This window comes from Taeniopygia guttata, chromosome 2 (assembly GCF_048771995.1).
Source record: "Taeniopygia guttata chromosome 2, bTaeGut7.mat, whole genome shotgun sequence".
Lineage (NCBI taxonomy): Eukaryota > Metazoa > Chordata > Aves > Passeriformes > Estrildidae > Taeniopygia > Taeniopygia guttata.
The window spans coordinates 15,963,214-15,985,570 of NC_133026.1; the positions used below are offsets into that span (position 1 = coordinate 15,963,214).

The window sequence follows — 22,357 nt, forward strand, 5'->3', positions numbered from 1 at the left end:
ATTGTTGTTGTTAAGCATTTAAACTTGCTCCATTTGCAATGTTTTGTTAAATCAGAGCATTCAGCTTCTACTGACGAAAACCGAACTTTAAAAATCAGTCCAAGTTCACTCAACACAAAAATCAAGTACCATTTCTGGTGCTGAAAGTATTTTTTAGGAACAAAACACAAAGCATCACAAGTTCACATGTCAACACCTTTGTCATCCTTTTTGTTTTTAATCCATCTCCTACTATCTTTCCTACTTAACAGACTGCTGTGATGTATACACCTCTACAAATATTAAAACTAGTACTGCCATCACGATTTCTGTTGTTTTTAAGCAAAGAAAAAGTCACGTTTATTTTGTAGTAGCAATAGTTTCTTTTTTATTTTTAATATACTTTAGGAAACAATATACAAAGCTGAGCTTTTCCACCATTTTCAAACGGTGAGTTGCTCCAATTACACAAATTCAGCGTTTTGTGATGGTTAAGAACAGCAGTCAGCACCAGACTTAAACAGTTAGCTACAACACAAACATCCTTCGAAATGAAATGTCATAATATCAAGACAGGTAAACCAGGAGTTAACATATGACAACTGTTGGAGAGGTGTCTTAAATCATCCTTGTTGAATTTTATATTTCCTTAAATATTTTATACATATTTTCCTGTTTACAAGTTTTAAACAAAACCTCCCTTGAGGAATTATTTAAGTACAAAAATGTTCAACAAGAACAGTTCTAATAAAGAATCCCCAAAAAGACCAAATTTTAATGTGTTGACCAAAGGAAATGAAAACCAGTGTTTCTTTGCTTTAACATGTTTATTACAACAGATACAATTCACATCTGACTAGCTTTTTTTTTTCCTCTTTCCCATCCCACAACCATGTTAACATGTTCATTGGGCTATTTCCTTATATTTGAGCAAGTAATGTACTTTCAGCACACATGCCCAGCAGTACTCTAAGTCCATTCTTACAGGGTGCAAATGGAAATACGTTTCAATAATTTATACAAACAAGTGGGTTATGCTCAATCACTGCAATTTTAAGCTACTGTACACAGGAATGAAAAGATTATAGAAAAAGTGCCATAGCAACAGTGCCTTAAGAAAAGAGAAAATTAGAAGCATTAAAAAGCTGATAAAATCAGATTTAGAATTTCATGGGGAAATGGAACACAGAAGATGAAAAACATTTCTCTGTAAAACAGAAATGGAGAAGCACTGCTCTCGACTCGGTGCAAGTGTGGAAACAGTTGTTTTGTGGTATTTTGTACATTGCCCAAACTGTTGCAGCCTTAGACACAAATCGCCTGGCGCTTGCATTGAATTTCAGGAAATGAAAAATTTCTGAATGATAAATTAACTAAAAAAAAAAAGAAAAAAAAAAAAGAAAGCTAATTTTGCAGACAGGTTTACATGTAAGAGGCTAGGTATTTAGCCACCTCAGCATTGATTAGTTTTGGATGTCTAAGCTCTGATACACATGGCTTCCCATGGCTTCACTCTACAAAATATATTTACAACGTGAAGAATACATCTACAAGAAATCTACATTTCAAGGGTTTTACAAATCATTCTTGTATCTCTCCCCTGAATTTGACTCCCTCCTGTCCCCTTCCCCATGTCATCTTTTTTTCTGCCCAGCTCAACGGTCCAAAGTCTACTCAAATGCAGCTCAAAAGTGTTAAGACTGGGCATCAGTTTAATAGTTCCTGTACTCAAAACCATGTGCAATTGTTTACAATTTTTCACACCATGAAGGAATTCTGATTCTTTAGCTTTTCAAGTTCTTTAATTTGTTGCCTCAAAAATAGTATCCTGCAAGAGAAAAGAAATTAATTAGTATAAACATTTCCATTATACAGATGTATTAAATAAGCATCTACACAAGTCCTTCTACAATTTCAGTGAAAGATACCAACTTCCTTAGCCCCAGTAAAAAAATCAGATATCAAGTTAATCCCCAATCTGTTCAATAACCTACAGCCATATGCAGATGCACAAAGGCTTGGTGCATTTGACACTTTAGTTCAAAAAACTAAGTTGCTGTATTTCTATTATGACTGATAATATAATATACAATACAAAATACAGTTGTGTTTAGGTCTGCTCTTCACTTGAATGTAGCTCCCAGAAAAAGCAGGACACTGGCAAGTAAGGCAAGTAACTGAATAATCTGGAGAACAGCATTATGCCTGTGTCATGTTTTCCAGATTATAAAACAACTTAAGTGCTCTTTAAAAAAAAAAAAAATTGAATTTTCTTCTCACTTGCCTTTTTAAAAGTATTTGGCTCTGTGGCTAATGGTAGTTTCTACTTATGGTAAGCTCCAATCTCAAGAACATTTGAGGCATCATTAAAGGGCATCTAAGATAAAAAGTTGTAAGTACACCTTGCTTAAAAATAAATTATACTGCTCACAACTTTTTATCTTTTTTTTCTCTTCTCCTGAACTGACGGAAGTAATTACTGTGACTAACAAACATCTGTTTCACTGGACTGTCTCTCAGAATTTTTAATGGATATTTTGAAACTACTTTTTCATGATGCTGAAGTATAATGCAAACATATCAGCAAAATAAGAAAATATTCAGGGAGAATTTAGGTTTTATAGAAATATTTTATGAAGGCTGAAGCAACTTTAATAAATGCAGAAAAAGGAAAAATTCAGCACTTTTGTGGAACACTTTACAAATATGTGCCCAGTTCATTAAAAATTAGTTTTCTACTGAAAAGTAGGTAGAAAATAATATATTTATATAGAGACACCAAAAAGAAAACAATTAGTTTCAAGGCACGGGCATATAAAATATATCGGCCAATGGAAATTGCCTTTTCACATGCTGTCAGTTATGATTCAAACAAAGCATGTGCTTTATCCAGAGATGAAGTTCCTTCTTGGAAGAAATTTAAGTAGCACTCTTCTGTGCAGAAGTACAGAAATAGTATCATCATTTAAATGTATTGACTTTGATAATCCCATCCTTTGCAAAAGCCTCCCCCATCAACTTGGTTACTTATGCCTTGTATTCCACTTCTTTGGGATTGCAGCAAAAATAAAAGATACATGTTACTATAGGCTCAAAGTCATAATAATAATTATCCATTGACAGTTGAAGCATACAAAGTGTACAAGAAAGAAGGTACTATTTAGTGAGCTGAACAATGACATTTGACACGTTATTTCAGATCAAATGTGCAGAGATAAATGACACCTAGGAAATTAAAACTGTAAGAAACCAAGCTGTTCATTAAACATACTACAGAATTAATTCATGTAGTGAAGTTATGAAATAAAGCTTCAGAAAGAATGGGTATTTTCAATTCTTTATCGGGAAAGGTTTACAAATATACTACAGCCTGTTTCTAAAGGATTGTTTCACTATCTGCCAAAATGCAAGAGCCTCTAGAAAAAATTGAGCAATTTTAAAAGCATGCAACACAATTAAGGAGGCTTCAAATATTAAGTCAGAAGCATTGTATTCAAACTGTAGTACAACTTAATAGTTGGGATATAATCTTTGAAAGAGGAAACAATATAAAAGCAGATAAAAAAACATGACTATTGGTGAATAATTTGAGCATGTATTTTATGATTACAGTTTCCAATCTTGCACAAAAGTATTCAAAAGCCTGGCTGTGTATCACTGAAGTGATACAGAAGACACCTGCTATCACTGACTTAAGAAGCAAAGTCTACTTTGCTATAAGCAAACAATTTTTCCTTCACTTGTGATGTAAATTACACCTGTTCAAACTTGCTCTGGCTTTAGACGTATTGAATCTCTCATATAAACTGTAGTGTTTCAGATCAGGATAAACTGCAGATGTGTACCTATGTGATCTATGCATTATGTATGGGCTGATACTCTAGAAGCATGCTGAAATATTGTGAGTTCATCAATTCTTTGTAATGCACTAAGGTTTCTGCAAAGATTTTTATTTTTCTCTTCAAGTAAAGGAGATACAGAAATTGCATATCTGGTTCTGTTTAGTGGAGAGAAACAGGCAGAAGGTACACAGGGAGGACAGCTTGCAAACATGGCAAGTACTGGTGTTCTTCTAAAGTCATCAGTAAACAGAACTCATGCATTATTCTTGCAAAATAATGCAAGAATGGAAGTTCTAGTAACACCATAAAAACTGAAGATAAGCACAGAGCACACACTTACCTTTGCTCACGCAAAGTTGCTTGAATTTCACATACTCGAACTAAAGACCTTAAATTCTTTAATTCAGTACAAATTTCTGACATATGCACACTTCCCATGTTATGGGCTTCCTCACGTAATCTTGATGCCTGCAGTGGTTAAACAAAGGTTAGAATTTTGAATCATGCATTGGAAACAACTGGCACTAGCCAGAGAATTGCTGGATCAGTGTCTCTTTAAACAGCAAAGCACTCTAATTTCAAAAGGGAGTATTAAATCAGAGGTACATTAAGTTCTCCACAAAAGCCCATTCTGAATCACAAATAAACAGCACTGCTGCCCAGAAACTGTCTAACCTATGCCTAATCCATCAGGGCTAGTTGAAACTTTCTTGATCCTAAATGTTTACACGACCATCTTGAAAGAGAGTACACGACAGGGCCTGGAGTTTCTATAGTAATTTTTTCAAGTAGTTCGAAGTCTCCAGCCATTATTCCAATGGCAGACTTAAACCTCCCATCTAATTCAGCCTTACTGACAAAAATAACTGAATGCCATCTTTTTTCTAGATACCTTCTACCTGACAAAAAAAAATTTGGCAACCCTCTTCAGGTGTTCTCTAACAGACCAATTCCATTACTTTAATATTCCCACTTAGTCAGCTGGAGATAAGCAGAAGTGTAAATTTGAAGAGCACAACATATCCAATTCCCAATTTGCGCATTTCTTTAAGTGTCATCACTGTACAGGATATGACTCTAGAGAACTCCTCAACAGCACCAAGGAGACCAGTATAATTATCTGAGGCCCAGTGTATTACACTGCAATAAGGAACAGAGCTTCTTTCAAGTGGCACATGGAAAAATTGTTTAAAAATACAGCCTTCCCTGAAGCGTTACTGTTTAGCAATGCTCTGCTACACTGGGTCTAGCTGGGATGGAATGAATTCTCTTCACAGAGAAGAGAATGGTGCCACATGGTGCCATGTTTTGAATCTGTGACCAAGCCAGTGCTGACAACACAGTAATGTTTTAGCTGTTTCTAAGGCGACCCCACACAACATCAAGGGTTTCTCCCTTTCTCCACCCAGCAAATACACGTTGTGGGTGGACAACAGGCAGGGAGGGAACAAAACTGGGACAGCTGACCCAACAGACCTCAGGGATATTCCACACCATATATGTGTCATGCTCGGCAGTAAAACTGGGGGACAGTGTTCCAGGGTTGCCATGGCTCAGGGACTGGTGGTGCACTGGCTGACTGGTAGTGACTGCTTCTGCATCACTTTCTCCCACCCTCTTTTACTCTTTGACCTGCTTTTATCTCAACTCCTGAGTTTTCTCACTTTTGCCTAACTGGTTCCCCTATCCAACTGAGGCAGAGTGAGCAAGTGGCTTTGTGGTGCTTACCTGCCTACCAGGATTCATCCACATCTGCTTAGGTACTTGTACACTTAATTTTCCTTCCCAAAAATAATGTTATTTAGCACAGGTCTTCATCAACTTTTTGCACTCCTCCAGTTCAAAGCAGCATTTTGTGTTCTAATTCCCTACATTAAAAGTTTTTGTTTCTGGAGTTTATTAACATCTAGGAGTACCCTGGTCTCCAGTAGAATATAACTGCCCATGTCTTCTCTGCACAACTTCAATTACTGAATTGTTTTTCAGTTTCCCATGTTAAGTGCTTTTTATGAGTTCTGTGAGGTGATTGCTGTAATTCAAGAATGTTTTAGCTATTAACTACTGCACAGTACATTTCTTCAATTCCAACTGCTTTAGCACATACCTGTCTTGACTCTTCTCATTTATTTATTTATTTTTCAGTTTACTCTGGCATGTGCTCTTCCACCTTAGCTTCCAGATATATAGTGTAATTTAAACTTATCTGAAGAAACCAAGGCACTGGATTTTTTAGTCAGTCCACTTTGATCTATCTTATCTTCTTCACTATGTACTGCACCTATGTACTTTAATTCACTTTTGTATCAAATATCTCAAGTACCTCAAGTGCTACTATTCAAAACTGTCCGTAAACAAAGCCACCATATGAAATAATCTGAAATAGCAGACAGGACAAAACAGCATGTAGCACAAAGGGAGAAGTACCCAACTGAGTACATGACTGCCTAGCATTAGCTGAGTTTTTTGATCTCTTTATCACCAACAAGGGAAAAAGACCCCAAAACCTGTGCACTGCATAAATCGTCTGTTTCCTATATTAAGATACTTGTGAATTCAGTACACTGTTAAAATAATACTTTCAAAACTACAGATCAAGGCCATAGGTAAGTGCCTGTGCCTACACCATTTCCTTCAAGACACTCCACAGCAATACCTCAGTGTTTGACTCAGTACAGGTTGGTAATGTCTTAAAACTGACTTTAACAGTTTTAACACTTTCAGTGAAAAGAAGCAAGAACCCTAACAGGTTCTCAGTTTGGATTGTGCTTGTGAGAGTCATCTCATCAGTTACTACCCAAAAGTCTCCAGTGTAGAATTGTGCCAGCATGCAACAACTCTTCAAAACACCAAAGTAAACTGAGCTAGGTAAGATTATTACCCCAAACAGGTTGCATCAGATATAGCTGCCTGTGGAAATAACTTAACTAGATTCAACAACCAATACGGTTCCTTTGAGTAATACTTCCAAGCAACTGACATGTATCCAGTTTCCTTGTATTACTCCAAGAGAACAGACTTCATGCAATTAGCTGTAAAATATGGATGGCAGTTCAACTGGATTTCCCATTATGTAAAAACAGCCCAAATTCAGCCTGAGTATTCTACATCAATTTACAAACAAGGTAGAGTTTCTTTTTCACTGTGCAGAACTAACATGTCAGTAACTAAAATCACAGAGTAGTCTCAATTAGTTTAACTGTACCTAATTTATAATGTTTTCCCCATAACCAAAATATCATTATGAAAAAATAAGTTGAACTCTATGTTCTCTGTAAATTTCAACAGAACTTTAGCAGTAAGAAAATAGTTATGAGGATAGCTATTCATCTGAGGGAATTTCAAAAGCACTGACACTTCAAGTGAGACTGAAAACACCCAGCCACTGAAAGGTAAACACGTGTAAAACCTGCAGGTCTGGCCTAATCTCTCTCTCCTCTCTTCTGGCTGAGGACAAGCATAAGCGTTTTAATACTTTTAACTCCTAGAAAAAGCAGGATGAGTAAGAAACACGAATTTTAAGCTACATATTATGCACTCTCACAGGTAACAAAGCATAGGAGCACTCACCTGCTTTTCTGCGTGATCTGCAGGCCAGCCTTGAACATGCTTTATAAGGTTTTCATTGAAGTGTGCTGCTAGCGTAGGTGTTAATGAACACGTGGGTCGTACAGATGTATTTTGTGGTGCAGGTGTTGAGTTTGATGCATTACTGCTAGAGGTATGATTTGGACCTGGAGATGGACTTCTTTGACTACTAGAAGAAAGAATTAAAAAAAGCAAGTGAGCATTTAAAAACGTATGTGAACCTGTAGATAAATGAACTCTGAAATTGCTTCCAGGCACAAAAATACATAAAGTGTTCAAACCACAAGTAAATACTTCTGGCAGACCAAACCTGTGCCATCTTTCTACAAACCTCTAATTAGAACTGAGTGCTACAGTGTAACAGGAGGATTCTATTGTTTGGTAGTGTTTTGTATTTGTCTGGTTTTTAACTCTGAGAGCTGATCAAGAGATATAAGTTGGCCCTAAATGGTGTTGGATAGAAAAAAATATATATATTTATGTTCCTCCTTAGAGCAACTGCAAACCTAAGATTTTCAGTAATTATGTATCAGATGGGATGCAAACAGGTTTATTCAAAATAGGCTTGCCAGAATAATGATTAAGAACAATGCCTGATGTCCTGATCTGAAAATACAGCCATATGGGATTTGAGCAGTTTACTACTCATGTCAAAACACAATCTACATGGCTTTGTGACATTGTAGATCTTTACTGAATGCACTCAGGAGAACAGAAGTATCACAGGAGCAGCATGTTTGTAGCCACCAAACCTGACTGCTTTACTGGAACATACTCAGCACAACAGTGACGGTACCTCACAGTGAAATGTTCTTTGGCGCTACATGTACTGAGAAATAGTAGCACTAATTGTGAAAGTGAAACTCTCCCACTGGCAGAAGCTTTTCAACACAGGCCATCATTTCAGTCTATTTCTTAAAACTTTATATCACCTGCAGGCAAGAAGAAAGTATTATAAAGGAGAACTAAATTTTAAAGGACTTCTGATTCATCATCTAACCTGTCAGTCCCCTTGACGACTGGGGGTCATCCTTACATAATGCAACTATCCATCTAGTCTAATGCCCAGACACTTACCCTAATCAACTCAAACTTGCAAAGAATTAAAGCATTAAGAATTACAGCCAACAAACTGGATGTCTGACTGGACCTGCTGGAACAAAGCCAGAGAGTCACCAAGCCAACAAGAGGGATGAAGAAGCACTTCTATAAGAAAGGCAATTCCTCCCCTCTTTTCAGAGCTTACGAGATTCACAGCATCTGGAGCACTGTGTAGTGGGAAGCCTAAAACCTGACAAGAATTAAACTGCTATAGCAAAGGAATGTGGCAGAGGACCACACAGGCGACTAAGGAGCTGAAGTACATGCTGCATCAGAAGAAGGTTAAAATTTATTCAGTCTGGAAAACAGAAGGCTGAGGGGAAGGGGATTGCGGGATCTTTCTGCAGATTTTTACTACTTTTGGGGAGAACAGACTCTTTTCAGAGATGCACAGTGATAACACAAGAAGCAGATACAAGTTGCAACAAAGGAAATTCTATTTAGCCATGAGAAAAAAGAATCACCATAAGGGCAGACAAATATCAGAAGATATTCTGAGATATTAAACAAAGAAAATGACCTAACTAATGGCCTTAGCAATTCAAACTTGTCAGTCCTACTGTAAGTTGGGACCAAATTAGACTGCAGACAGAATTCCATTCCAAAGTAAATTATTCTAAGTTTCAATGTATCCATTTAGCATCAGCATAGTGATGGTGAAGAGACAAGCTACTTTTATTAATTAAGTAGAATTCAGGCATAACCTTATTTACTTGTTTTCTACTAGAATTATATTTCCCCCTATGACTTGCCTCTTCTTCATTTATCAGCTTGTCTTCTCCTACTTCATGAGTAAGAATCACTCTAACACATCAGAAATGTTTCAAGAAAATAAATAAATAAAATCTGTGGGCTTCTCAAAAATGAAACTGAATCTTAATTATGACTGCCAAAAAATATCCTAGGCACTGCTGTGCTAGCAGCAGGGGGAGCTACGAATGCAGCAATGACTGTTCCAAACCACCACAGTATTTTTAAATGCTTCACTAAAGGGAAGTACTTGCCTTAGCCGAGTTAAAGACTGACTATGCCACAAGTAACAAGGATGCCTCCAGAGAGGCAAAAATATCTGTATCAAGGGTATGAGAACATGATGGTTCTGAAATATACTACTACAAACGTCAGAATTTTACAACCTACAAAAAATACAACAAAGTATCTCCCTTCACAGCACTTTCTCAAAGTAAAGGAAAAATTTTCTCAGTCCTTTCTGAAAACAGAAAAAAACTATCAACCTGATGAAACTATTAATTCTGGAAGCATGAATTTAGTTTCATTTTTAAAGCAGCCATAGTTGATAGCATGTCTTTGGAACAAACTCTGACAGACAGACTCACTGTATGCCTGCATTGTGCTAGTTTCCCAACTTAAATGGCTGAAATGTTCACTTCTGAAAAGTTAACAATAGCTATTCAGGTTTTCTCACAGTGTTTCGACCCCAACAAGTCAAAAATAATTTTACCTCTATTTACTTAAAACTTTTAATGAGCCAAAGAAATGCAGTTGTGATGAACTTCTGCTCAATTAATCAGTATTTAGGCTGGAGGAAAATGCAACCTTAATTCACAGAACTAAAAAGATTCTGGACCATCTATCCACACTTCAGTTTGCTAAATTGTTGTTCATTCCTATAAAAGTAAAAATTGCTCCCAAGAGAAATTCCAAATCCAACCGACTGCTTTCACCTACAAAGGAATCATCTGTTCCATATCAGAATCCAAATTCAGGCATACTGCCCAGACACAGCAAATCTTTTGCAGGTAAGTAAATCAGTATCTAAGCTGGTCCACTTTCATTCAACTCCACTGCACTCAATAGGAGAAAATACCAGTCACACAGGTTTTTCCAAGTCACCTATTCCTTAATCTTCCACCTGTTGTGAACGAGACACTTCCAAAGCAAACTGAACTTGCACGAACTCACGATGCACAATACAGCAGAGTCACAAACATGTATTAATTTGAGAGACACAGGACACTGCACAGTACTAACATAGTCTCAGTACCTTTCACCCTGGCCTGCACACTGCCTCCTGCCACGGGAGTGTGCTCCCTGCACACCACCACTGCTTCAGCAGTGCTGGGGCAAACTCCACCAGAACGCTGACGCCAAATGGAGCAATGGTTGGCAGAGGGACAGCAGATCCCTAAACTCACTGTAGGCAAGGGTCATGCTGGAGTACAAAGTCATGTGACCCAAAGGAAGGGTGAGGTATGGGCTATCAGGCCAAATGCTCCCCAGTATCAACTCACACTGACTCTAAGCCATGGTAAAGGTTCCCAAGAGTAAGACTATCTTTCTTAAGATCTCCTGTGCAGAGAGGGTGATGAGCGAAGAACAAAAGAGCCTATGACTTAGAGCTGTCCCCCAAAACCTCACCACGTCTCATAAAAAAGCTTAACTTGCTGCAAAGTGTAATTGTATCTTTGGTACTGTAATTTAGAAAGATTTAAGTAGAACCATTCCTAATTACTAGGGACTGGAGCTGGACACTTTGACTTTATTCTCCTAAAAGAGATAAGTGAGTTATAGGCTTGTAATCTAACAAAGTTTAGAAAGTGTCTGTAAAACAGCCTACATTAAAAACTCAAAACCTCCGACTTGCTCGAGTCTGTACCCTCAAACTTGCCAATACTCCAGAGTCTCCAGTAAAGCCAGCTTCTGGGACAGGACTGCCAAGCACATAACAGACAACCCTGTCCCCCAAAAAACCTCAAAACATAAATCTCCTCTCCCCACAAAAACAGCCAAAACCAACAAAGAAAACAAAAGTCCTCTTTATTATTAGTCCCAGAAGGGCAGATAAAAGGACCTCACAATTTCATGATCTGGAAAGCATTACCATGTGTAGTTTCAGGTATGCTGACAATGAAGGAGTATTGGGTTTTGGTTTATTGTTTGTTTTTTTAATACCATACCACATCACACACCTTATTCAACTACTCTAAAAATCCAGCTATTAAGAACTGTAGATTTACAGAACCTCTTAAAATGTCAGCTTCTTCCTATCACAGTTCTATACCATGACTCCATCACACATCTGACATGACTCATGACACATCTTTGGTTACAGCCCCTGGAACCAGTATGACAAAATGCAGAGCATCTGACGCTATGACGAGTCCATCTTCCCAAAAGAAAAATTTCAAAGATACAGATTCTAAATCCACCTTGTAAATCAATGGTTAAATGATGGTATCATGCAACATCACCTTAATAAGTTGCAAGGTTGACAAAAAAGTCTGGCCAAGGAAAGGTATTTGTGAAATTTACTTAATTTTTAACGTTTTTCATTAGAGCAGCAAAATCACCTGACAAACCAAAAAATCATGCTAATTTCAAAATCAAATCACACTACAGCAAACATCTAACACTAAGCAAATAACAGATTCTGTAACTGCACAGAGACAGAAACTTCAAACTCTGAAATCACAATACAAGAATCACTTATAAAATTGACACCAGAGTGACAGAACACAACTATGAGATCCATTTTGCTTCTGTGAGAATGGTCTAATGATTACTCCAAAAATGGAGAATCTACCACATTAAATATGTAACAAAGGTACTTAGCATCACCTCAGTAGCAGCAGTTAAATACAGCAGCAGTTCAATAAACTGGTCAAAGAGAGTCCACTAACTGCAACATATACTACATAAACTGAATGCAGATAAAAACTAATGACAGAAGAGAAAAGCATTTCAATATACCTTGAACGCTGAAGGCTTCGTGGAGAGGCAGGTTCATGGCCCGCCTGCTTGTCAGCTATTACTGGCTGCTGAGGTGCTGCCTGGGAAGCTGGTCCTTGTTTAACACCTGGGGTAGCAACCTGGAAAGGTCAAAATTTCATTAGAATTCCTCCACAGTAAAGAGCAAGTGTAAGAAATAGAGAAAATCAAGGAAATTACAGTTTCAACACCTGTGGGGATTTTTTGATACAAGGGCTTCTGCTGACACGATTTTTATTAACTTCACAAGATATTATTAAAAAAAAAAATTCTAGTTCCACAGCTGTGAAAGACTTTCTTTTTTTTACTAAGAATGGGTTATTAATAGACATAACAGAAGCAAATTTAGACCCATGTGACTTATCAAAATATTGCAAGCTTATATTATTTTTGACTGTATCTTCCATCTGAGCACTGAGATCATTTTCAACCTCAGAAGAGTTGTTGATTACCCAAATAAAATCTTCATGTACAAACTTAAGAGTTCCCTACTTGAAAATACATTACACAGTGTCAAGGACATAATTAGATCACAAGTGTATTAAAAACATCTCTATCAAAAATAGAAAAGAAAATCTAAAACATATTCATCAGTTTGCTCTCTCTTTTCTCTAAGTTCTAAACCCATGGGTGACTACAAAAATAGTCATCAGTACCTTCTCGCTTTTCCTGTGTAGCACACATTCAATGCGAGGTATTAAGATACCAACAGTAAGATACAGTCTTTTCTGTGAATTTCTGAACTACATCAGAATGAGAAGTTTGGGAATACAGTAATGTCTAATTTATAGCAAACAAAGTTCAAGATATTTCAACTCGCCCAATGCTTTGCATACATCAGTCAATTTTGAAGCATGTACCAGAGAGGTTGAGCTTCAAAATTTATCCTCCACTTCACAAAATCAAGCTAACAATTTTAAGAGAAAATGGAGAGAGCAAAGAAAAAATGGCTTCTAGGGATCCATACAGACAAAAACCCCTAATTGTCTGGACTGTCTGGCATTTGCCGACTTCATGTTAGTGTAGATTACTAACTAGTGGTCACCTGAACCTCCAGAAATTCTCTACTGCAGAAACAGACTTCTGTGAAACAAGCCACAGATGCTAAGTCAGACACTATCTGCTCAAGTAAGCTCAAGACAACCCGATTCACTTAAATATGCGGGGGGGGCGGGGGGGGTGTCTTAATGCAAGTTCAAACTCTAATAAGTCTAAGAGGAAAAGTCACCTTTTAAAATTATCATTAAAACTGTGTTCTTTCTGGTTTTTAGATTAACAGGCATATACTAAAGAAGTCTGAGTAGCACACGAAAAGCCTAAAAGGAAAAAGCAAGATAACTGTAAGATCACTCTGCTGTTGAAATAAACAGAACTATATAGTTCAGAAGGGTGAAACAGTAGCAGATCGTAAACTGATTTATGAGAAGAGACTACATAAGTACCTTTATGAAATATATGACATGAAGAACTTTGCTATTAATACCTAATTTTGCTCAGCCTGTGAGCAGTCATTAAACCACCAATACTGTTCAAACAGAACAATTTCAAAAGGGAAGTCCATCAGCAATAATGGAATCATGCAGCAGATTCAAACTGGTAAAGTAACCAGTACCTTGCCTGTTAAACATAACCAAGAGACCATGAAGAAAATATGGGATTAGTAAAATAAATGAACCACAAAACTTCTCAACTATTCAATGTTTTCCAAGTGTTTCAAAAACTGTAAATACATATACCAGAAACAGAAAAATATTAAGGGCTAAAATAATTCAAAAAAACAAACCAACCAACCAAAAGCAACATTCTCACTGAGCTTGACAAGTCTGTGTAAAGTGCTTTACACAACCACTTCACAGAAATTCAGAACAGTTTCTGATCACACAGTAGAGGCACAGCTAAAGCAAAAGGTGACCCCAGTGCCACATGCGCACAGCGCCCACAGGCCGACACAGCAGCTCCAGCCTGAAAGCAGCGCTGACATGTTCAAGCACTCCTCAGCACCAGTGCTGTGCCCATGGCACTGCTGCGCCACAGCCAGCTCAAATACCTCTGCCATCTGGCACTGGGCACTTCTTGCAGAGAGCCAGGTCAGCTTTGTCTGCTCTAAGCCCATGTGCTCTAAAACCAAGTGTGTCCTGGCACAGCACCACATCTTGATTAGGCATAATTTACCTCAAACTGTACAACTGGACAAGCTAGCCTGACTCACATATCCGACGGGCTGCTAAAACATGGTCACACCAGAGCTAGCACCACCTAAGTTTTCCCATCTTATGTGACTGAGTAACACAAATACAAGAACTATCAAAAGAGTTCTTTTTTTATTAAACTGGCAAAGTATTTGCTGCAGAACCAAAATTTGTTACTTCTAGGACTAGCAATGGATCTCTGGGTTGTAGAGACCAGAAGAGATCTACTTCCAGTTATCAAAAGTACACAATTTAAGAAGCTTCTTTTTTATATCTCAGGATTTGGAAGTATCAAGTATCTAAACCCTGCTATTTGATAATTTTATTACTTGCTATGGGATGTGAACACAGATTGAGGATGCAATCCAGGAGCAGAAACTGCGGTAACAACCAGTACTGGTACACACATAAACCTTTGCAATTCATTGTATCACTGTCAATCAAAAGAAACTGGGAGAATCACTTGGTTTTCTTTGTACTCATGAAAAAAATCTGATCAAAGAAAATTAGGCATTTTGAATATAATGAGGAATGCAATGTGCTCTCCTGAAGAGAAAAGTATTCCTCAAATGCATCCAAGACATTAGAGGTTTGCTTGTGAGCAGAAAATTGAGAAAAAGACACTTCAGCTAAGCAGGGATGGTGATACAGAAGACAGATTTTAGGAAGGTGGGGGTGTCTCACCCCAAAGTCTAAAGTCATGCTTCTCAGGAAGAACCTCAAGAGCTTATATGTTAGCTTCAATTTACATCATCTACTCACTGATCCAATGAAGGAATTCTGAATGAACAGAGTGAGGGAGCAGGAAGGGAAAGGGACATTACGTTATTGATCTGCAAATACCTAGAACATTTCTAAACTAAATCTAAGACTAAACCAAATCTGAGACTATGTCAAATTGATTTCCCCAAGAAGTTCTCTCCCATTCTAAACATCTTTTATTGGGTAAGTCTAATAATTGTATCAGTTGTTGCCTTTGAAGTATGTTTTTGTTTCTATTTAAGTGCTAGAATACCAATGTCTTGGTAATATCTCCAGACAGTATCTGAAGCCAGAATAAGAATTTCCTCAAGAAAACTGAACTAGATTTCATGCTGGAGCTGCACTGCCAAAATACAGTAAAGTATTTGCTTCCAGTTTATTATGTATCATGGCTTCTTACTACAATATGGCATAAATCAAAAGGAGCTTACCTTCTGCTGGGATGATACTGGTGGCGTAGTCATCAAAGGTTTAAGTGGAACAGTGTTAGTCTGTGGCGTGCTTATCCTTGGAGACACATATGATCTTGGTGATGAAGCATCAGATGTTAAAGACATTGGGGACTGATTAGATGGCTGAGCTGTAAAGGAAAAAAAATTGCTTTTAGTAAAACCATGTCCTACCATAAATGAGAATTAGATTTTCTTTTGGTACTTTGGAGTATGCTGTATTAGATGATATAGAAACATGTTCAATGTGAACAACTAGAACAATCTAATGTTCAACAATAATCCTAGCTAAGGAATTGTATTTGCCCCAAACTCCCCACTTCTACAATTTCAGGGGAGGTGAAAGAGAAGAAGCTATTAGGAAATGCTTTTTACACATGAAGAGACTAAATCGTATGTGACTCCTATTTTAGAGTGCTCAACTTGATTTAACCAAAAGAATTCATGAACATCTTATACAGAAACCTATTCATCCATTCTAGGCATATACCTACAGTTCCCTACCCATGGTTAAAAATTACCATTAGTACTGCTTCCCTACTCAGTAAGATGACTGCATTTATTGTTTTGGTTTAAGTTTCTAAACTTAAGTTTTAAAGTTTTTTTACTAAGTTACAAGCCAGAACATATTGAAAGTACCTGAAAGAGTATGTTGCCTGGAAGATCAAGAAAAAGTCCCCCACCAGAAACAGGAAACTTTCTTTTTAAAATTTAAAGCCTCCCCCAAGAGTCAAAGTTGCACAGTACTATAAGATGAGTGTTGAAATAAGGAAGAGTTGTGTTTTATACTGTTAAATAACACCTAATTCCAGTCCAGAATAAATTGAGAGGATCTCACAGAAGTTTCACATTACTCATGTAGAATTCCTTAACATACAAAGAAAATGCCAAAAGGTGAGACAGAAAAGCATGTTTACTTAGTAGTGTGTCAGGTTCCTGCTCTTCCCTAACAATTTTTTATCCTATCTCTGGAAAAAGAAGTCATTCCACATTCTCCACACCCTGTGGCCAAAGATATGACAAGAGACAGATTCCATAACTGTATCAGCCCTTTTAAAACATTGTATAACAAATTCACGTAAGTGGGGAAAAAAAAAAACTGAATACCTTGCGTAGACAGTTGTGCAGCTTGAGAAATTAGGGAGGTGATATTGAAAGCAGATGGTCCAGCAGTAAGAATTTTATGGAGTATAGACTGCAGAGAGGCTTGTGTCACAGCTGCTGTTAGAACTGAAAACAAACATTCTGTTTTACTGACAATTCTAGAACACCACTTTAAACTGTTGAAACTGGCTAATTACATTTAAGGTGCATTTTCCTTCGGATCCGTATGTACTATGACCAAAGATCCACTGAACTGTTTTTCAGTTACTTGATTTCAAGTTGACTTGGAATGTCTAGCAGGTCCTTTCTTTAGTAGTTTTAACTTTAAGACATACACTTAACAGAATTTTTTTTTAAAAAATAATGTCAAGTCTTCTGTTTGATCTTATGGATCAGTAATAACTCTTGCAAACAGCAAAAGAAAATTTGTTCAATTTGCTACTGTAGTAAGCAGAATATGATGGGGTTTTGTTTAATTACAATAATTTTTTTTAAAAAGCAAAAAGCAGAATCACTTCAACTCACTAAAAGAGATAGGAGCAGACTTCATGTTCAAGATGAAGACAAACCTCTTTCAGGTTAAAAATCCGTGTTTCTTCTTACTAATAAAAAAACCCTTATGTGTTCTGGGTTTAGGTGTCCTATGTCATCCCCCCCCCGGTAAAAAAACCAATCACTTTTAACAATTTTAAAACTACACAATAGAGGAAGAGCATCTTGCAGTATGAGATGACAAAACCCTGAACTATGAGCTTCTGAACTAACCTTTCCAAAAAGGTCTACAGGCTCTGTGGGATAGTTCCTGAATGTACCTTCCAGCCATACACACTCCTGAAAAAAACTGACTTACCAGGCACAAGCACAGAATGACTCTGAACTGTGTGCACAGTAAGGACAGCCCTGCTATGCAAGGTGAAGTCACTCTGCCCATATGGACACAGCCAGGCCCTCATGCCATCAGAACAATTCTGAACACTCTTGTTACAAGACATACACAGCTGCTGATCATATGGCAAGAGAAAATTACTAGAAATTTCACAGGGCAGCCTTTTAATAAAATACAATTGGAGCTGAATGGACCTTTCATTTTTCAATACAACCATAACACTCCTTTTTTTCAATGCAACATAGTGCACTACAGTTTTAAAGACTTCTCCCTGCACAGGAAAAAGAAACCAGTGACCTACTCACTTTCTGGTACTGAATGAAGACAGAATATTTGCTGATTAAAAGGAAGCAATTGACCGCTTTTTCTGATAAATAATTGCAAGGCACAAAACATTTTGTACATACTTGATTTGCACTTTCAGAAAGTTAAAGACAATTAACTCTCAGCACTCCATGCAAATGTTTTACTTCCTATTTAAATCAGTGATCCATGCACAAGAAGCAAACAAAAAATTCTACACCATTTTATCAGTAACCTGTCACATGCAGACACATTAGATAAAACTGCATTCAAATGCATCAACTCTACCTGCTCTTACAGCAAAAGGCACTATAGGTAAGTGATAAACTGACTTCTAACAACCTAAGCCATTTTCTAACAAAAATCTCAGGGACACACCGATTAAATGTACAAAATTTCACTGGCTAGCAAAGTTACTGATACACTACCTGTATTCAGAGAGACTTTCTTGGTTACGCTAAAGAAAAAAGTTATTAGGCAACAAGACTGAAGAACCCCTAGCAGTTTCACAATTTGCAACACACATTAATAGAACAGCAGCACAAACTACAGAAAACAAAGAACAGTGCACGAAACAAAAGAACAAAGAGCTCTAACGAAATTTTGTACAACAGACAAATGCTGATATAATGATTACATCACCAGTTTCAATTACACTGCTCATGTACATCAACATTCATTAATTTGAAAACCTTAAATGCTGAGAAAGTTTAATGGAAAAAACCCTCACAAAAGTCTCCGCTTTACCTAGGGACTAATTTATTCACTCTTCAATTAAAATAAGGCTTTCATTTACTACAGCCTGGTATCCAATAATATACTAATGTATGTAAATGAGAGATTACATGAACTTTAAAGAATCCTTACCTTCATTGATTTTGGATATATCTACGCTAGAATTATTAAGCTGCAAGGTGGCTTGCAGAGCAGGCAGCAGCTGTCGAAGGAGATTTGGGTCCTGAAGTAATGGAGGAATTGGTGATTGTGGGATAGGTGAAACAGGAACTGTAGGAGCAGATGAAGCAGGCGCAGAAGTTGGATTCAGTCCAGAAGCAGAAGATGTAGAAGGAGTTGTGCAAGAATGGGATACAGACTTGTCCACAGATGCAGACTCTGAACAGGAGACAGACAGTATTTTTCATTTTCCCCAATACAACCTGACAACTCACTAGTACAATACTCAAATTCAGAAGATCAAATGCCTAACTACCATTTTAAGAAAAAAAAACTCACAACATTAACAGAACAAAAATTTAAGATAGCAGATTTCTGATGCAATTTACACTGCTGAACCTAATATTTAATATGAGCACAAACACGCAACTTTTCCACTTCAAGATACTGGATGAAAAGCAGTCAGTATCAAAAATGGGACATTTTTTTCCTTAAAACTTTTATGGCATATATGGGCCAAAAATTCATTACTGATTGCCTACACTCATATTCTACATTTTTACTTATGATCCCTATCTTTCTTTGGAAAATATACTATGAATAAAAACCTTTTAGCCCACAGATTTTATACATAGGCTATTGTGTCAAATTTGAGGGGAGGGTATAAGCTGTGCTTCATTTATGAAGAGACCAGTGCAAGAAGTCACAAATATAAGTCTACTGTACAAAATCCAGCTACACTGCTGAGGATTTAGAAAGGATAATGAATTGTAAAACAGTGCTGTTAACATCCCCACAGCAGACTGGAAAAATATCTAAAAATGTATCTGCCCATAATTAATTTTTAACCTGTCAGCTTCTTCTGAAGCATTAAGACCTATATCCTTTATTAATGGTTTTAGGAAATATTACCACTTATTCTCCAAAGAAATACATAGTACTTAAATACAATTGCACTATATTGCAATTTGTACTGATTAATATGAATTAACTAATTTTAAATATGACTTCCACTTAACAGGAAGTTGCTCCTCCATTCCAATATGGTGCAAAATCTCTGCAATGGAATTATTTCAACCTACCATAGGTGTACCATCAGTCACTTCAAATATCCTTCCTTTAAGAAACCTGGATCATCATATTTCAATCTTAGCTCCCCTTTCTCTCATCCTCATTAAACCCTCAGAGACCCCTGCCCTCAAATTCAGTCAAGACTAACACACCTATAGTGCCAATGAAGTTGGATGCAGAGCATAAAGCTATGGATCCAAGATCGCATGCAGGATGTTTGCCCACAATAATGAAGATACGGAGTTTAAAGCCACCTCAAACCAGGCAGAGAAGGTCAACATGGATATTCTACATTTCAGGCAAAAGGCTAAAAGTTTTCCCCAAAATCTGGGAAAATGGGCTGGGAAGTTATTTTACTTTAAGGGTGTGCTTGTTTTTTTTATTTGGAAAAATGGTCAAAGGAAGATGATGCTGACTTTATTAGTAAAGAAGTGAGATGGTCTGATTTGCTTTACTATAGAAGAATAAAATGCTACAGAATTTATAACAGCTTTTTTATTCCAATAAGCTTAACTGCAACTTCCAAGACTAATTTGGAGAAGAACCCTAAAAACAAACAAAAAATCATGGAAGTAAGTAACGATGTATAAATTTTTTCATTAAGATTTCTAATCTCAATGGGAAGAGGATTTCTGCTTCCATGCTGTTACAGTATAAATAACTTATAAAGGTCACAAATACTCCAGGAAACTTTTTCCAGACAAGTAGCTGAGAAATCTGAACCAGAAAAAAAAAACCTGCTGAAGAATCTGAATTTGAAAGCTTGCAAGAATGTAATACCCAGGACACAAATACGTATTTTGGAGTTTCAGGTGAACGTCCAAAAAAGATGTGCCCCTGTCTAGTTACAATCTCCTCAATGTATCTGTGAAGGGACTGGTCATTTGGCCAGGAGCTTTTGCAAGAACAACTTTAAAAGGGACAAAGGGGTTGTTACAAAGAATGAAGATGGGGACAAAAGAAAAACCTGTTACAAAGTTTCTGTAGGGTTTTCAGTAACATGAACTGGGACAGCTGATTAGGTATTAGTTACAATAAAACACTAAGTCATTAGTAAACGTTTTTGTTATAAAGTATTGCATCTTATGTTATAGCATTCAAAGTAAACACTAAGACAATTGCAGGTCAAGACATATCCAACAAACAAGACTCTTATCATACTAAACAAAACCATGTGAAGTTGAAATTGAACTTGGATCTGTCACAGTCCAAATAAGATCAAGATAAACCGGCAGACAAAAGCAAGGGAAAAAAGCACAATGGGGCACATTAGTACTTACACGTACAAGCCTGCTACCTACAGTTTTGAAAACCTTACCAGAAAACAACCATTAGAAAACTTCAAAACACAAAATACCTTCATTTCAAAATGAAACAACACTGCAACTGCCAGCATTAATTTTAAAACATATTTAATGTATTTATGTTTGTCTTCACAGTTATTTTAAGTAGAGAAGCAACTCACTTCTGTGTTATTTATTCATGTAAGCAAATACCTCACACCACACCACCATACCAAACAGCTGGAAGTGCTTTTCACCCATGCTGCAGATCTGAACAGAAAATACACTGAATCAAAGGCAGACTCAAGCTAACAATGCAGTTAAAATAAACCTTTTGCCCACCCAATCCTGGTGGGGAAAAGGTTTATTTTATTCACTTTATTTACTTATTTCTTGAATAACAGAACTCAAAACATGTCATGCAAAACCACTGAATACCATGAGATCTGTAAAACCTGAGTTTTTATGCTCTAAAAATGCACACTGAATTGCATCGACACAATACAGTCAAGTTATTTTTTTCAGACAATATGGAGACACAATTTCATGTAGCTGTATTACTGCAGGTATTTTAAGTATAAGTTAAAGTGTATCTGTTAAAGGTGTTTTTGTACAATCACCCTATTAAACCTAGAGAAAGGACACAAAGTAAGGATAATGCCTAATGCTAACATCCCAATATTCTGAGATGTTTAGCAACTCAAAAACAATACACTAAATATTATAAAAGAATACATCTCTATGACTATGACTACCTACATGTACATCACATTAGAACTGTTATTTAAAATCATAGAGGATGTAGAATAAAATAACTGTTCAGATCATCATTGCATTACACAAATTAAGTTATTATTAATTAAATTCAAGTTATAAACCTGTTTCTGCAAAAAAAAAAAAAAAAAAAAACCCAACCAAATCCAAACCTGTAAAAATTATTGATAGAAATTCAAGTATTTCTTGTCTGTATTAAGTAGCTGTGCTGGTTCTGGCCAGGACAAGGTTAATTTTTGGAGTAGCCAGAAGGGCTGGGTTATTCTGTACCACCTCACTTCACTGCCAAGGGCAGAAGTAAGGGAGTTGTTTTCCAGTTGGCATAACGTGGATTGTCTCTCTTGTACACTTTTTTAATATTGTTGCTGTTAGTGTTAATTTTTTATTTCATTGCTGATTCCAGGAA

General features: G+C 36.8%; 1 protein-coding gene across 5 annotated transcripts in view; it reads right to left on the minus strand.

Moving 5' to 3' along the window:
- Positions 1-338: 338 nt before the first annotated feature.
- WAC (WW domain containing adaptor with coiled-coil) overlaps positions 339-22,357 on the minus strand; it is a 58,201-nt gene continuing 36,182 nt past the window's right edge. For 3 of the 5 annotated variants that reach the window (XM_072925405.1, XM_072925406.1, XM_030264433.4), the window contains exons 8-14: positions 18,797-19,042; positions 16,744-16,866; positions 15,619-15,767; positions 12,219-12,337; positions 7,389-7,575; positions 4,162-4,289; positions 339-1,807 (exon numbers count right to left, since the gene is read on the minus strand). In XM_072925405.1, the coding sequence (XP_072781506.1) occupies positions 1,738-1,807; positions 4,162-4,289; positions 7,389-7,575; positions 12,219-12,337; positions 15,619-15,767; positions 16,744-16,866; positions 18,797-19,042 (1,022 nt within the window). In that variant the 3' untranslated portion in view covers positions 339-1,737. The remainder of the gene's footprint in view (positions 1,808-4,161; positions 4,290-7,388; positions 7,576-12,218; positions 12,338-15,618; positions 15,768-16,743; positions 16,867-18,796; positions 19,043-22,357) is intronic. The other 2 variants (XM_030264434.4, XM_030264437.4) reach the window with 2 other exon arrangements.